Source organism: Acanthaster planci, linkage group LG04 (genome assembly GCF_054643075.1).
Source record: "Acanthaster planci isolate LZ-2023a linkage group LG04, COTS_SCS, whole genome shotgun sequence".
Taxonomy (NCBI): domain Eukaryota; kingdom Metazoa; phylum Echinodermata; class Asteroidea; order Valvatida; family Acanthasteridae; genus Acanthaster; species Acanthaster planci.
The window spans coordinates 3,778,732-3,796,434 of NC_141780.1; the positions used below are offsets into that span (position 1 = coordinate 3,778,732).

The following is a 17,703-nucleotide window of genomic DNA, read 5'->3' on the forward strand; positions in this document are numbered from 1 at the left end:
AAAGCTAGATGCACTCCGTGCATGACGTCACTACGCAAAACATCACTTCATGAAAACCCATTTACTTAACACAGATATGGTGGACCGACTTCGGACTACACTGTAAACATGGAGGAAGGAACAACACGCTCACGACGAGGTCACGCGTGCACGATGAGTTACAATTGGGTATTCGCACATGGGCGGTTGAACGGAGCCACAAGCGTAGTGACGTCATACACGGAGTGCCTGGCTTTTAGCCTCACCCAGTGACTATCGGGTTACTGGTCAGTAAAGTAAACTGCCCTAGCCAACAGTGATAAATACCCGAAAATCACAAAATCAGGAAAAATACTCACGAGTTTCTCAGGAGTTTGAAACGCACGTCAAATTAAAGCCTAGTTTATGATTTTTTATTTTCTTTTCAAATTTCCATTCATTAACCGACGACTTCTGAAGATATTTCTTTCCATGGAAGGTCACCCCTAAAATGCAGTCTTGAAGCCCATCGCCGTTTTGAAATATCGATGCCTACACTTTCGGAAAAATAGGCCGTTTTCGGGCACCGATTTCTGCCAAATCTCACTCAGACGCAAGCTGGTATTCTCTTTGCCAGCCTAATTCTGTCTTTTCTACAAATCTTCGAGTTCATAGGCCACAAAATGCTCTGTTTCGTAGAGAATTTGAGTGCATAGAAATTGTGATTTGGCCCGCGCACGCAGTTTTCGGACTATTTACTGGTCTGCATCCATAGGTAGAGCCGCGCCGCCAATCTCTGGAATGTCCATTTGTTCATGGAGGAAATGTGTTTTATTCCTCCATGATTTGTTTTGCTTCAAAGAATCTCTCAGATTTTCACGTTGTCCCGCTAACCAGAGGATGTTGAAGTCAATTCGCGTAAAAACGACCATAAAAGAACATTTGATCCACTTTACCCGGCCGATTTGGGTTCGTCTGTGACACGATTTTACTTTTAGTGTTTCCATCTCTTTGCATTCCAACTCTAGTTCAGAGAAATGCGAACACATACTTGATTCACTGGCTAGTTGTAGGGGGCTTCAGCGAAAAATCCGCTAGTAGGATGATTGGCAACCAGTCTACCCTGTAACATCTCCCAGTTTACGATCGGCCCGTTTGAGGTTGGGCAAAAGACACGAGTTGGGCCGCTTGATCGAACGACAGCATGTACGTGGCAGGCAGGTTGGCCTAAGTACATGTATGTACGGTGGAACTTTCATGATGTTCTTCATGTGATCGCTAGGTTTATGATCGTATCCCGTATGTCTCGAGCTGATCAAACTTACATTGTTACAAGTATTTCGGTAAGTTAAATTAGGTCACCGTGGTCAGACTTACCCCCATAACTCTGGGGTGGGAGCGGGGCGGACGTCGGACCCCTCCCCAAGTCTGGGGCTACATGATGTAGCCCCACTAGTGTGGCACGGACTCTCTCTCCCGATCCATCCTTTATCCTTAAGGATGGATCGGGAGTGAGAGTCCGTGCCAGCGCCACACTAGGAGGCTAGGGCTACATGTAGGTCAGCCTGTGACAGCTGTTTGGCTTGATATAGGGGGCCTATCATGATAAAAAAGGGGAGCAAAACCACACTGCACACTTCACTTCAGACGCTTGTCCGAGCATGAGAGGATGATGGTCCGAGTAGCTTGGACCATGGAGGTGTTTTATTCCTCCATATGCTTATGATGCTTGGACTCTACTAACTCCGCACACACGTCAGACTGTGTTTTGATTTGCATGTAGTTTGTACAATGTTCTCCATTTTTTATAATCAGCATCGGCATAAGCAAGTTATTGCTGATACATACCGCAAGTGATTTTGCACAATGGTATAAAGGCATTGTGGGAAGGAAAAGGGGGCAATGTTTGCTCCTTTTTCCTTCCCATAATGCCTTTCTACCATTGTCATGATTGTACAAAATCACACATGTGGTATCCGCAATAAGCATGATACGGCTTATGGCATAACGTAGAACTGAGGACACATCGACACAGTGAAATCATGGAGGTAGGAAAAGATGGTGAAATACAGCAGGATTATCGCTAACGCTAGTCCATTTACCATGATTAGGCCTAGGGCCTGTGACTGAAATTTACTCTTTTTTGTAAGACGACCAAATGCACGATAGGCACATGACGTGGCCCCCTCTAGACACATACATGTAACTTTAGTTTTACTGTAATTTCCGTGTTTCTGGGCCTTAGTTTTACATGTAGGCCAGGACTTCCATATGGATGATAGGCCGGCCGAATTGGGGCTTCATTCGGATTACTCACATAAACAAGACCTGTTGTTGACACGTATATTGTTGATGTACCCTAACGTGGGACGGCCCCTAACGTGGCACACTTTTATTTTTCGTTTTTTGTGTCTTAATGGAGCAATATTTTTAGGAGTAACTACAGAATGCAGGGCCACGCGTAGTGAAACTTCTTAAGCTCCTCATATTCTGATTCATAAGTCTTGATTTCACTTACCTTCTTGAAAGTTTGGATGAAATCTTATTTCGGCTCGATTTTCCTATTTTTTCCAACGTGCGAAACAAACTCTTATAAAATGTGACAAAAAATAGGAAAAGACTTTTCTGACAAACTTGTGGATGGGTATTTGAATGGAAGTAGTAATGCTTTACAAGAATTTATCAACTTAAAATAATTTTGTAAATGTTTGATGTGGGGTTTTCTGAGATTTGTTTGGAAGTAGGGAACACTTCAAGCCCAATTTCTGGATGCCGACAGTTTTGGATTTCAAACAAAATTCCACGACACTGAAATTGTTCACAAAGGTTCAGCACCATGTATCATGAAGGTAATAGTACCACTTTATAACCACATGAGTTTTGAGTTTTTCAAGAAAGAGGTTTGACAACACTTTATGAGGAAAGTCAAGTGAACGTCGATGTGCGCCACATAAAGGGACTCTATACTGTACTGAATACATGGAAGAGTGGATCAAGAGACTTTTGGGGCCCCAAGCACTCCATATAAACTAAACTTAAAGTGTTAATCTTATGAAGAAACACTACTTTAGGCAGAGGAAAATGGAGTAACTGCCAATCATGCTGCCACATGAAACGTACCGACTAAGAATCTCTGGCTACCAGGTGGAATTGAGTATGTGTACTCCGTAGTTGGTTACACTTCAACAAAATTATACAACACTGCTACGGACATACCAAGTCAGACGCTCTTTTGAGACTGAAGGATTGCACACCAAATGAGGGTTGTTGTAGAAATAATTCTAAAGTGCAAACGGACCAGGCCTACCCTGCAGATGGCTACGCGGGTGTAATGGTAGAACTCATATTCTCTGATTCAAAACAGTGGTCACAGAAAACAACCACTCTTTTGAAATGAAGATCATTATTCTGACATGATTATGATAGCAATGTTTACACCAATGAGCGTCTTTCTGTCCCACCAAAGCAATGTGGTAAACACTCTGATATGTCGTCAGTACTAAGAGCTGTCAACTGGAGTCATTGTTTACACCTTTTTCACCCTTTTCAGCTTTGTTCTTCATCATTACAGCTTATGATGCCTCTGGGTGAATGAAGACTTTGGTTTCTCCCTGAAGCCTCCCGCGTAAACGACACTCGCACGCATGCAGTCCCCCTTCACAAAATGCCCACTGGCAAACCGTCTGCTGTGACCAAGCAGGGGAGTAGTCAACTGGGAACAGCCTTGAGACATCGCACATTGGCCAAGGTGACTGGCACAGACTCAGAGACCATGGTTCCCCGAATTGAACTTGAGACGTTTCCCTCACCGGGCGACGCCAGCCAAGTCCCTGGGATGGTGCAGGCCGTCAAGGACAACGAAAGTGCCGGGATGGACCGCACTCATTTGTGGAACGGTGCTGTCAGCTGCCAAATGGACACAGACCAAGGAGGGGGAGGAGAACTTGGCATTGCCATCGGCAACCATCCCCACGACGATGACGAGGATGCTGAGATTGAGACCTCCTTTACTGAGCCCCTCCTGCATAGACACTCCGAGGAGGAGGCGGGGGACCACGAAGTGGGCGTAGTCGACCACAGGGAGGAATCCTCTTTCAGCATCGCCCTCCAGGTTTTCTTGCCATATATCATCGCTGGGTTTGGAACAGTGGGAGCGGGACTGGTGCTTGATATTGTTCAGGTAGAAATTCTCCCTTGTTTATATACCGTGCATTTTTCTTCTTAGGTAAATGACTTTAACGAGCACCTCTAAGGAAAACATGTTTTCTCTGATTTTTATCTGTTCAAATAAATGAAGCTTCCAACTCGAATGCAGTGTCGTTTGTTTTCAGAGGTCATCTTTAACAAACGAAAAGGGGCTTTTTCCTGTTCATGCCAAGATGCAGATTCTGAATGTGGATTGCGCCATTCTGAGAAAACGAACATAAAAAAGCACAAGAAACGTTTTGGTGCATCGTTGGCTGTTTGACCTTTGACATCAACCCAGATAGTGTGCCCTCTTTTTCATTTGATATTCATGAGCCCCTCCACGGAATGGCGACGCTCCGCAATTTTTCTCCTTGTACCAAGGTCTCTCAAAATAAAATCTGTCATACTGAAGGACGTTCAAATAACTGAATGACATAAAATACGATTCATGATGAAAATCGAATGCGCAGAGTTGTTAATTTTAATGTAATTTCCAGCAGGAATATCTCCAAAATAAGTGGCAAAACGAACATCATGCATGGAATTTTCGAGCACTACGTGTGACAGCGTTTTTGGCATTCTCGAACGTTATGCATTTTTTGTCAAAGTTCTGGAACTTCATCAAAATTCTGTCAAATATGACGTTTGCAAGGAACATATTGTACTCATTATACATTTTTGACGCAGCTGAACTTAAAGATATTTTCGGTAGTTGAAAGGTATAAGACGTGGCAGATATGTTGGTAAAGTGAGAGTGATTGTAAACGTTAACAGAACGAAGAGAGCCAAACTTTCTCTGTCAATTTTCATTTTCTGTCAATTTTGTGCTCTTTTTTTCATGGTTTATATTTTTCTAAAGTTATTTCTTAGGTGCTTTAAAATAGATCAGTTGCAAAATATACTGAATTCTCCTTGATGAGAGAGGTTTTGAAATCGAGTCCTCGGGTGCAAATACTTTGACATAAATTTTAAAATGAATTCAACTTCATTTGAGTGGTACCCAATCAAATGTACATATTATGCCAAATTATCCCCAAATAATCATTTTTATAAATCAAAGTCACACTTTTAGAAGTTTTGAAAAATGACATTCAGAGTTGCATTTGGTCCATTTTATGAAGAACATACCAAATTTTTGAATTTGAATTTGCTTTGAAATAGTTCTCAATTTTCTCCTATCTCCACAAAAAGAGTATTTGGTATTTTTTATTAATATTATTTGGGTTGGCTTCATTAACATCTAAGTAGCCACCAATACTCATCCATATATTAAGGATTTCCCATTGCTTTTCATTTACTAAGTAATATATAATTTGAATAAATGACAATAAAGCACTTTATAAATGTCTCCTGATGCAAACCAGAAATATCCCGCGAACCCTTAGTCAATAGTCTTAAGCGATAAGTTTTTCATTTTGCATTGAACGTGCTTTTGCTAAGCATAATTAAGATAACCAGGGTTCCTGCCATCAGTTGTTATTTCGGGCAAATGACAAAAATTAACAAACTTGGCAGTGATCCTGAGCAGTTGATTTACCAACATTGCTTAAAATCGAATTAGGTCTTATAATATTCATACATGTAAATGGCTAAAATTATGGCTGTTGTTTTTGTTTATTGACAGCCAGTGTCTGGTACAAACGAATGTAAAAATATGATGTTTTTGTCTCCCTCTTTCTGCATTGTAACAGGCTGTTTGACATTACCAATGTGCATGTCAGCGATACAAAGTAAACATCTGTTCACCTTGGAGTCGTTGAATGTATATATATATGTATTTGTCCACAGCATTGGCCTGTCTATATCGACGTGACAGAAGTGTTTATTTTGGTGCCAGCCCTGCTGGGGTTGAAAGGGAATCTAGAAATGACACTGGCATCTCGACTTTCCACGGCGGTGAGAAAACAAAGATTGATCTATGTGTACTCTGCATTATGTATTCCAGTACCCCAAAAAAATCAATAAATTGGAGTTTAGACTCATGCAAAACACTATGGTTAAGTGATGCAATTTACTTTGACATCTGTGTCTTTGACCAGGTGGATATGAAACAAAAGGGAGACAATATCTTCATTTGTTTCCCTATTTCTAGTACTGGTGAGCCTTGCAGAAAAATTGTTGAAAAAAAGCAGTTTTGTGACAGGTTCACTTCATATTGTAAGAGCTTTAAAAATCGAGATGATGAAGACACAATTTATTTTGTTTTTCTCCAGTAGACAAAGTAAAGATAAGGAAAGGGTTTTATTATTGAGCGACATTTTCTGAATTGCTCTTTACAGGCCAATCTGGGTAGTATTGACGACACCAAAGAACAGTGGCAAATGATTGGTGGGAACTTGGCGCTGACCCAGGTACCTGTTTCATTGCTGACAACTCAGAACACTTTCGATCAAAGCACATTTCATTAAAGACAGAATTATCCTCAAAGTGCAAAGTGAAATTGTTAGAGGGTGGAGTCTCATCTATTTTTGAGGTTCAAAAGGTGGTAAAATCAGGATTCTTTTTCACAGTTGTGTGGTTTTTTTTTTAATTAAACGTCCTCCAGCAAGGTGTTAATATCATTTCTTAAGTGTTGGCACGTTCAGCTACTGTGAAAAGGAAAATAATGAAAACATTTTGCATGTCCCGTGCAGAGGCAAGGGGGAGAGATACCTTCCCTTGGGGTGGCAGAGGGGATGAGCAGTATGGGAATTTTCCAGAACTGATTTATCCTGATTGTTGCTTATCTACGTGTGTAATAGAATTTACCCCTTCCAAAGGATAGTGCTGGTTTGTTTTGCAAGTGTTGATGAGTTTTAAATTTAAAAAAAAGAACAAAACGTGGTAACATGTCTCAGGAAGGGGAGCTCCCCCCCCATCCCCTGTTGTCCCCTCCCCTCCCCCCATATAGCACCAGAAAAAAAACGGTTGGTTGAAATTAACTTCTCAGCATTTAAAGGAGGATTTTTTTACTTGAATACATGTAGGAAAGCTTTGGTACAATGTTAATTTCTATCTCCTTGGAAGCCTTTAAGGGAAGAAACCACAACTTTCCATTCTTATGCTAATATTATGAGCATATTATGCCATATTTATGAGCCAAAGCATGATGTCATCCAAGGAAGAACAGTTGGGTCTCCATAATTCGGTGTACAAATGTATTCTTTTTGCTTGTTTAATGTGTTAAGCAGCTTCTTTGGACTATAGAAATGACCAATATTTCAGAGGTTTGGTAGGTAGTTTTTGCTTATGGTCTTTTGACAAGGAATGATTTGTGTGACAAAAGTAAAAGTAAAGTATTCTTATAAGTATTTGAACTGATTTTCTAAGAACAGAAAACTACCACCCTCTTGTCACTTCCGATTAGAGAAGTATCTAAATCTTGTTTGCATGTTTTAACACATACTAATTTGTATGCAATTGAGTTGAGCTAAAGCTTAACTTCATGTGTCCATAATAGCCCAAAATAATTACAGAAATTGTCCTCGTCAGCGTTTTCAAGGGTAACTTTCCATAATAAAAATAAATGCAATGATTTTTTTTTGTGTGCCTTACAGTGTCAGGCGCTAGTGGTCGGGTTCTTGGCGTCTGTCGCTGCTGCCATCATGGGCTACATTCCAGATGGAGAGATTAACATCTACCACATCTTACTGCTGAGCGCAAGCAGTTTAGTTACAGCCTCCCTAGCCAGCGGGATTCTGGGTAAGTGCTGGACCACTGGAACCCAGCAGGGCAAGGTTGAATGCCAGCTGAAGTTCATAGTAGGTCCACCCACGTCACCCCCAACTATCGATGATTGGACTCGTCTAGTGGACTGTTTTGGGACAGGGGCCCAATTTCATGGCGCTGCTTACTGCAGAAATCCGCACTTATGATCTCCATTCTGCGCTAACCGTGCTAGCAGAAAAATTCTGCGCTAACCTTTCAAGCACAGAATCATCAGTTAAAGGGATATACGCATGCGCACAAGCCAAAATTTCTCGCTAACCCGTGAAATACGCTTGCCGAAAGCACAGAATTTTCTGCTATGGTAAGTGCTAATTTTTCGCTCGTGGTAAGCAGCGCCACGAAATTGAGCCCAGGCCGAGGAGTATGGTAGCACTGCCAGTTACCAGGAGCCCATTGTCAGTAAGAGGAAAAAGAGAGTACAGAGGAAACCATGGACACGGTAATGATCGTACAAGACGGCTGAGACCATAGCTGCAACCAGATATTCAACACGTGGCAGTATGCAAGAGATAATTTGGCAGAATGGTTCATTGTGGGTCGTTAGACTGGAACTGTGTTGCAAGTAGGCATTAGTAAGAGGCAGTCAACAATTGGCCAAACTGTAGTTAACACCCAAACTTGCCCTTGATGTCTCTTGTGGTAGGATTGTTTGGGGGATGTCAAAACTTTGAAATATCTCTATGTAAGCTTGTACATGCTTTGATGGCCTTTCTTACTGGTGAAGCTGAATTTGGGATCTTTTTACACGCTGTTGGAAGGTCAGGATTTAAAGAGTCCTAAAACAAATCCCCCCCCAACAAAAATTATTGCAGGGGCACCCCCCTCCCATTAGACCTCTCAGTCAGCCATCATGGCTAAGCTGCTGACGCTGTCAAATGTCAATCACAGTCTGGTTAATACATTTAGAAGATGGGCAACAGAAATTGACATAACCAGGCAATCTAGAACGACCAGTTGAAACTATCAGCAGGGGGACTCGGAGGCATTTGATTGTGTTACTCGTGCTAAAATGAATACGCTGCCAGCAGGAGTATGACCCGTGGGTAACTGAGAGTTTACTCTTGATCAAAGCAGGGTATCCGTGCCTTCATGTTGCCGGTACGTGGTTATTTCAAAAATGCCAGAAAGGTAAATGTTTTCCAGCCAGTGTGCAATCAAGCACTTTTTCGAGTGCCAAGTTCTCTGTCAAGTAGTTAACTAGTTAGGAGGGAACAAGGCTGAGGAACATGAATGCTCGGTTGTATATGCAGAAAGGGAAGGGTACAAAGTAAAATATGACTGTTTAACACGTTGACTGCCGACTACGAGTATACTCATAGTCACAGATGTACCGGATTCTGCCACGAGTATACCCGTAGGAAATGAACGGCTATTGTAATGTAAATGGAATACACTGGCATCGCTAAGAACACAACAAATGCACCGCTGGCAGCGTGGAGGGTGTACCTCTGTAAAGTGCTCATGTTCAAATAGACACCTGAAAGGTACCTATTAAACATGCATGCATACAACGCTTGGCAAATGGGAATGCCCCTTTGAAATTGTGCGTAGCAGTCAGTGTGTTGATAAGAATTAAGATTTTATGACCAAAATACTCAAAGCACTTGGCCGGGTACTTTCTGAGTACTTATCTGTCCTTAAGACTTAACTTTTACAAAACTGGGAATGTCTGAAGTCTTCAATATGTTTTGTAATTTTTACCTCAGTGCATTACCATCACGAGAGCGACACATTACCAACGTTTTCCTGCCCCTCAAGTATGCAGAGTAACGCATGTGAACCCAGTATTAACGTTGAGCCTTTTGTCTCTCAACCTCTGTCTGTCTTTTCTTTGGTACAGGTTCTATAATGGTAGCTGTCGTACTTCTCTCCCGAAAGTGCCACATTAATCCAGACAACGTGGCCACCCCCATCGCAGCCAGCCTGGGCGACCTCACAACATTAGCACTACTGTCCTGGATCACTAGTCTGCTTTACAGGGCAATAGGTAAAGTGAAGCTGAACGCAATGACCTGAATCCAACCGGGTTGCTTATTTTAAGAAAAAAAAGGTCTCTTGAGCTTTTGCTCAATGTGATTTGTCGTCCATGAAGTTAAGCATATGAGAAAATGTAGTGATTGGACAACCCGGACAACATGGAACAAATCATTTGGATGAGATCCGTGTGTGTGTGTCATGTGCATGGAAATCGAAAGTGGCATTGTGATACGTTCGGTTTGAGAGAAAATCGGAGCAAGAGCGAGATTTTAACCTGTAATTCATGGAATTGAATGCCCATGCTCTTGCAGCTAAGCCCACTTGGTTGCAAATCTTTCAAGTTGTTATTTTTATGTTCGCTTAAGAGGCACTATCGCTGTCTCTCTCTGCTTTTCAGAAAGCATTCCAGTGAATAACATATGACATGTCTCACATCAGTGTTCATTGTCTTAGCGAAAGTGATGCTACTCTGAAGTGTTACATCTCAACATTAATAATTAAGTTAGCATGGCTTGAAATTCCAGATTCATTTGTTTCATTCTGCCTTTAACCGTAGTTATTGGTATGTGCGATCAGCCCGTGTAAGTCACAATACTTCCTGATTGATTTAACCTTTGTGCCTGTGCTCAGGTGAAGATGAAAGCGTCAGGCGTCTCTGGCTGGCACCCTGCATCATCGCATTCTTCCTTCTCCTCTTACCCCTGTGGGTGTGGCTGTCCCACCGCAACAAGTACACCCACGATGTGCTGTACCACGGCTGGAGTCCCGTCATCGTTGCCATGGTGATTAGCAGGTGAGCAGAGTTGAATGAGTTGAAATAAAAACGATGCTGGCAGGCGGCTTGTTACGGTACCAGTCTGTGTACATCACTCACAATGTAGGCAAAGTTTTATGGATAGTGAGAAAGCGGTTGCGTGCTCTGTACCATTCCCATGCCAGACTAAATGCAGGTGCATGTTCCACATTTCCTGTTTGAGCTCAGTAAAGACAGTTTTATTGTCAGAATTTGTAATACGAAACTTGAAAGAATGATTCTTTTGTTCAGATGTGGACACAAAAGCTTTGTCCTCTTGAGCAGGGTTGTCACTACACTGCTCAGTGCTGGTTACATGCAATCAATTCTTGAGCTGGCTGACCAGCACTGATAGTAAATTTCCAGAATCTGACCTGCACAAATATCAAAGAGTTTGTGTATAAGATTTGATATAATTGGTGGAAATTAGAAACATAAAACACATTTTTAGTCAAATTTCTGTTGAATATAAAACATTTTAGTGCAAAAGTATTGAAATGATTAAGCTTACATCACAACCAGTGATTGTAATATGCATCCGTACAGTATGGTATGTATGCTACATGTACAGCCTCGTTTATGTCGATGCAAGGCAGCGAAATTTGCGATCTTGAACATTACTGAGCACGATAATGATTTATGCTCCTGACGTAATGGGTAGTCCCGCAGAATCCCGATCGTGATTGGCTGACCAGATTGAGGTGAAAGGTTGCGGGCTTGAAAGTGGCTTTCGCTGAGGGCTTTGTGACAACTGGTGCAGGGAAAGTTTTTTGTACAGCTTTGTGTCGTTTTGTACGGGCTTTCAAACAATTTTTGGACATAAATTCACCGGAATATTTGTGCAACACACATGTACAATTATCCAAAGAGGTTCTGATTTGGATACAGTCATTTACAAGACCACACCTCAATCTACGGAAATGGTCATGAATGGTAAAGCTTTTTCTTATATTCTGAACATTTGTTCCGTCAGGTGCATGTGACCTAGTGGTTGTGGTTATGGTTTGTACCCCTCGATCCAAGGGTTCTGGGGCCAATTTCATTGAGCTGCTTAAGCACAGAATTTGCATAAGCGCGAAAGCACCTCACTTAATAAACAAAGGTTACCAGCTTAAAATCTATGTGATTGTCATGCTAACCAAAAGACAGATGAATACCATTCCAAACCAATATACATCACATGGAGTTTTGGCTGGTAACCTGATTTGTCAAGCACGTTTTTTTCATGCTTAAGCAAATACTCTGCTTAAGCAGCTCTATGAAATTGGCCCCAGGTCAAATCCTGCAGTGGAACGCATGTTGGGACCTTGGGCAAGTCACTTTACCCCACTTGCCTTTCTCCACCCAGGAGTGTAAATGGGTACCTTTGAGGGCAGAGGGCAACGTGGTAGTAACTATATGATTGTATGAACCCCAGGGAGTACCCAGTGAGCAGAAATAATAAGATATGAACCACATCAGAGAGTGCAGGGCACTGGATTTGTCGTATTGATATTATTGGTTTTGCTGTAATACTTGTATCAGCTGCGGGGGCCTTGTTCTGGACGTTGCCATCCGACAAAACGCCGGCGTTGCAGTCTTCAGCCCGGTCATCAACGGCGTGGGCGGCAACCTGGTGGCCGTCCAAGCCAGTCGGATATCCACGCACTTGCACCGGCTTGGCCAGCCCGGTACCCTGCCCCCTGGCCGCAAGGGATCGTGCCTGAATCCCTGCAAGGCGTTCTTCGGCTCAGGTGGGTTCCAGACAGTGTCAGCTGCTCCCTGCTCAAGTGCGCCCTCAATACTCTCGTATTGGCTCTTTTCTCTCTGTTCAGTTGTTTGCTTTGAGGATTTGAGTACTAGGCACACCATCACCTGTAATTCTTTCCAATCAAAATTATCAAAGAAAATCTCTGACTGATGACAACTGAACCAATTCTTAGTTACGACTTTCAGGACCACCCCTTGGTGTCTACACAAATGACAGTGGGCGAATGACCTTACCCAAGTCGACCTTATTCATGAATGGGCCATCTTGAAATGAAAGCGAGGCCAATCTGTGGACATGAAGAGGATGCTAGTTACAGATCACCGCCTGTGTGCTTCAATGAGCAGATCTATTTTCTGGATTGAAATATTCATTTACATGTATATCATCTTTCCGGCCAAAATGAAATATGTTTTTCAAGATGAAGTGGAACCATTAATTACACAAAATGGTCCGTCACATTCCCATTCCAGAGTGTTCATTAGATACAGTGTATTCCGGAAGCAAGATCTAAAGTGGCCATCTCACTAACAAAACCTGCACGCAACAACGTCTATGCCTCCTTTGCCAAACAATCGCATCTAACCTTGTGCAGATGTTGGTTATTACTAATACCCAAATTTTGTTTTTGTGGTTTTGTTTTACCCGCTCATAGATGAACATTCTCGATCTTGTCGTGTGCTGTTCCTGATGGTCATTCCTGGTCAGCTGATCTTCCTGTTCTTCATCTCATTGGTCAAGGCCGGCCACACGTCAATCACGGTCCGCGTCACCATCATGTACCTGACGGTGGCCTTGATCCAGGTCAGTTGTGCTGCCTCTCAGTTTTTTTGACTCTGAATTCACTGCCCACTGAGGAAATGAAATTGTCGCAGAGTGTTTTTGGACTGTGTCTAAAACTGGTTGGGTCCCCGGCCCCGGCAATGATAATAGACTGAACAGAAGGAGAGATCCATTATGGGTGCCAGGCTCCTGGCTCCAGCATACTTTTATTTCCATACCTTCTTCCTGACAAATTCAGATCAAAGTTGAAAAGTATTATTTTCTTCGAGAATCTTGTTCATCAGTGTCACCACAAGTGAAACACCTTCCAACCACATCTGTAGTATAGGCTTGTCCTTACAATGCTTAAATCCTTTGGGACGGAGATGGCACGCCCAGGGCGTATCATGCAGTGTGGTACAGAACGCAGCTGTTCTCGTTCCCGGTGACTCTGAGAAATGCAGACGCTTTGGTTGTAACGCAGATGTTGACATGGCAAGAATGAGGTCTGTGATTGTCATGCGAGGGTTCGAGTCCATAATATGGGGAGTCGAAATCTCACATGAGACTCTCTAACCTGCCACAGAAGTGTTTAAAAGTAGGTATTAATGTTGTCAAGTGTTTGAAACCAACCAGCTGATGGACTCTCATCCAGTATGAATGGATAGATTGAGGCCTTAATGAAATAGGTTCGTAATGGATGCTTAATGGGTCATAGAAACATGCCTGGATTCCGTTTGTTGAAACACAGAGGACATTTAAGTACACAGGTGTGAGATATATCAGGATTTTTCCTGATTTCTGGGATTTTCCAAACAACCCCTTTAAAAATCGGAAAATCCTGTGTTTACCGTGAAGGTGTTTTATGTATAAACATTGAGGTTGAGCACAAGAAACATGGTATTGTAACAGGTGCTGATGTTTGTTGCCAAACGCAAATTCATTTACTCCTTAAACCCTATGCTGCTGTGGGGCCCTCAAAACCTGTGGCGATTATTTCATGGATATTTCACTTTCCCACCCACCGCTGAGTGGCCAAGTCTGTATGCCATTCTGTGTGGTGTCAGCACTTGTCCCCATGTTTGAGTAATTCCCACTGAGTTTGTAAATACACAGACGCTCAAACTAGTCAGTGGAGGTGCAGCCCTCAAGCAGCTATGGGCCACGGACAAGCATAGTAGCAAATGTCGTCTCACGACATTGTCTTGAAGGGTTTAAAAAAGGGACAATGTAGTAAAAAATGTTGAACAAGTCTTGAAGAAACGACCACCAAAGGTCAGCATTTGTAAAGTCATAATCTGAACAACAGTGTTTGACGTAGCTTGTCACTTTGAGTAAGTCTGTATTTTGGCCAAAACTAATATAGTGCCTGGCAGGGGTTCGTGAAGGGAATGAATATGTGCTTGGCCGGTCTTAAACCGTAACCCTAGCCCCTACCACGCCTGGCAGGGATTCATTGTGGAATCAGACTGTCAGCGAGTGGTCAAAATGCCCGCTAACAATTCTGGCCCCACCATCCCTTTTCCAGGTGGGTATCCTTCTGTTCACAGCCAACTGGCTAGTGCATCTCTTGTGGAAGAAATCCAAGGACCCGGACAACTTCTCCATCCCTTACCTGACTGCCGTCGGCGACCTCCTGGGCACAGCCTTGCTCGCCCTGGGGTTCTACCTCACCTGGTTGCTAGGAGACCGAGACAGCGATGTGGGGGATTAAAAAGCTCAGGGGGTTCCGTCAGAAGCCCATCGACCTTGCAATCCAACGATGCTTGATATATATTTATCCATTCTTTTGTTTCATTTTCTCTTGTATTTTTTTGTTCACATGAAAGGCCAACAGATAAATTTCATAGTCTATTTTTGCAGCCTAACATGTAATTTTAAAGTTGTCAGTAGAAGTTCATTGAGAATGTTGGGCAGATCTTACGAGTACGTAACAGTATTCATTTGGTAGTAATTTAAAGGTCAGTAAGATATTGAAACAAAGGGCTAATCGTAATGCCTACAGAACTGATGGGTCGTCTCTATCAACGATCCAGTCTGGTAACCCAACAGGGCACGCTAAAAAAAAAACGTGTCGGAGGTCATCCGAGAAAAGTGTGATGTTGGTCCTGTACACGCACTGAACATGGTCGGGCTGGCTTTCATCAATGTCAAATGACCTTGCCTTTTTAAATAAAAAAATTAGCTCATTATGGGAGGTTTGAATTTCTAAAGTAAAGAGTTTGTCAAATTATGAAAAAAGCTGATAAATTGTAAGAATTTTTACCTATTCTTTGGCTCATAAGTTGAAAGGAATTTTAGATTTGTTAATATGAGGCAGTCATTTCAGTGAGCTCTTATTTGAATACAGGCGATTTACAAGAGAGCGCCTCCAAGAGTTTGCAACACATTGGCCAATCATAACTCGCAAAATCTGTCGGCCCTTTCCAAACGGCATGGGGTCGACAGATTTTGCGCGTTGTGATTTGCCAACTCATTGCAAACTCTTTGAGGTGTACTCTTGTGAATCGCCCGAATTGAGCGTTAAAAGCTTCAAGATTGACTGTGGAACCTGACCCCGACAAAGAAATCATGGTTGAAGAAACGGCAGTCTGGTGAAATCAACTAAAATGCACCTTTAAATTCTGCCTGCTATGCTGAGCACTCGACCGCCAAGCATTTCAAACCACCCAGCTGACCCCATCAAGTGCAGTGATTGAACGGATGAAGGCGTCTGCACCAGCAAGTAGGAAGATATGGGTTTGTGTCCCATCAGTGCAAGGGCCTGTTTATGCTGACGAGCAGAGACAAGATAGCCTTGACACAAGACACAAGTCAGAAACCTGTTTGGTATACAAATCATCAGGTTACTAACTTTCCACAATAACAGTAGTGCCCCCACAGAAAGATTCGAACTCGGGTCTAGGAAGTGCTCAACTATGCCAGTCAGTCCGAGATGTACTGTCTAACAAAATTGGGGAATGGTCAGAGAACACCATCTCGGCACTAAGATACATTGAATGCCCAGATACATTGAACGCAAGGGTGGCTCCAGAACAAAATTGGGGAATGGTCAGAGAACACCATCTCGGCACTAAGATACATTGAATGCCCAGATACATTGAACGCAAAGGTGGCTCCAGAACAAAATTGGGGGAGGGGGTTGAAGCCAAAAAAGTGGTGTTTGCTTCTGTTACAGCCTTTTTGAAGGATGAGGCCAAATTTTGAGACTTTTGCATGCTCCTGGACAGAAGGGAAATGCAGACCTCCCAACCCAACCGATTTTGGCGGAAAATTTTCCCTTTTCATATCACTTCATTTCCGCCATTCCAATTTCGCCCCTAAAATTTCCGCCAAATTGCAATTTTGACACGCCTGTGTGTTACTGGAAACAGACCTTGTGATCTTATGCATGTTCTGTAATACGACTTATCTGACTTACCTGAGCGGTCAGTGGCAGTGCACATTGTGTGCCGCGTCCGTGGCAGCGCGCCCTTCTGACTCGTACATTGCTTGCGGCGCCCGGTTTCGCATGGATCCACAGCTAAGAACGTTTGGATTCAAGACTAAGCACTGCTGTGAATTCGACCACGATCGTGTAAACGCGGTAAATGTTTCGCAGAATTTCGCTTTGAATCAACACATTCAGGAAATGAAAAATAATTGCAGACCATTTCAGATGATGTAAACTCTTGTGGGAATCAAAATTGTATGGAATTGGTGAGTACGTGCGGTACTGTACATCATCGTGGACGCGGATTTGACTTTTTACAATGCAGCACTGATTTTTACTTGTTTCATGGTAATACGGAGAATAGTCCGATTTTTCATGAAAAATTCAGGCGAGAAGGATTCCGAATTCTTGAGAGCCAATGTTGGGAGGTCTGGAATGAAAAAGTAAACAAATAGATTATCTTTCATTCATATTATCTTATCATTCCCATTCTATAAAATTTGCATGTGATATGAGAGTGCCTTGTTTATCAAGTTTTTGATGCATATTCTTTGTACACACCTTTGTCTTATTAACTGTCTTTTGTGGTAACAAGATTGGGTCCTAGAAATACTACTATTTTTCTCTTTCTTGTGCCTGATTGCCTTCCTGTTATTAAATTTCACGCCATGGTTTTTTGTGTTAACAGGCACTGTAGACTATGGTTAACGTCGAGATCTTATAAAAGTTAAAGGTGTGTGGCATTAATTTTGTTGAAATGTTCTTAAGAGTCATATTATTGCGCAATACTATGAATATTAAAAGGTGTTTGTCGTGTGGAAAGGTTAGTTTGTTTTCGCAGTTTGTATGGGGGGGCTAAGACATTTTAAAGGTTTTTATTCGTGGTGATTTGGAACGCATAGCTTGGTTTAAGAGGTCAATGGGAATTGTTATTGTTTAAAATGAATGTTGGCAATACTCTCATGCCAGCACTTTTATATCTGCAGGAAGATTTGGACAGATTGAGGGAAGGTGAAGCTTGGATTTTTTTTCCTCAAGCAGTGTGGGCTTTGCCTCCTTCTCAGGCTTCGTCTCTGAAATCGGTTCCCGAATGTAGGTCTGCTGTGTTCAAATTAAATAGAAATACATTACTTAAGT

At 42.4% G+C, this 17,703-nt stretch overlaps 1 protein-coding gene across 4 annotated transcripts; it reads left to right on the plus strand.

Moving 5' to 3' along the window:
• The first annotated feature begins 45 nt into the window (after positions 1-45).
• LOC110974152 (solute carrier family 41 member 1-like) lies at positions 46-17,388 on the plus strand. 4 transcript variants are annotated; one of them, XR_015425015.1, is made up of 11 exons: positions 1,101-1,301; positions 3,530-4,138; positions 5,935-6,042; positions 6,426-6,497; positions 7,683-7,827; positions 9,695-9,841; positions 10,462-10,624; positions 12,149-12,357; positions 13,027-13,175; positions 14,662-16,157; positions 16,246-17,388. XR_015425015.1 is itself a non-coding variant. In XM_087135715.1 (10 exons), exons 2-10 carry the CDS (start codon positions 3,623-3,625, stop codon positions 14,845-14,847), a joined length of 1,695 nt encoding a protein of 564 aa, XP_086991841.1. In that variant the 5' UTR covers positions 46-266; positions 3,530-3,622; the 3' UTR covers positions 14,848-17,388. The 4 variants fall into 4 exon arrangements, 3 of the variants coding, with proteins under 3 accessions (XP_086991841.1, XP_022081248.2, XP_022081247.2); XM_087135715.1 differs by lacking the exon at positions 1,101-1,301 and adding an exon at positions 46-266 and having other exon boundaries at positions 14,662-17,388; XM_022225556.2 differs by having other exon boundaries at positions 1,099-1,301; positions 3,509-4,138; positions 14,662-17,388.
• Positions 17,389-17,703: the final 315 nt, after the last annotated feature.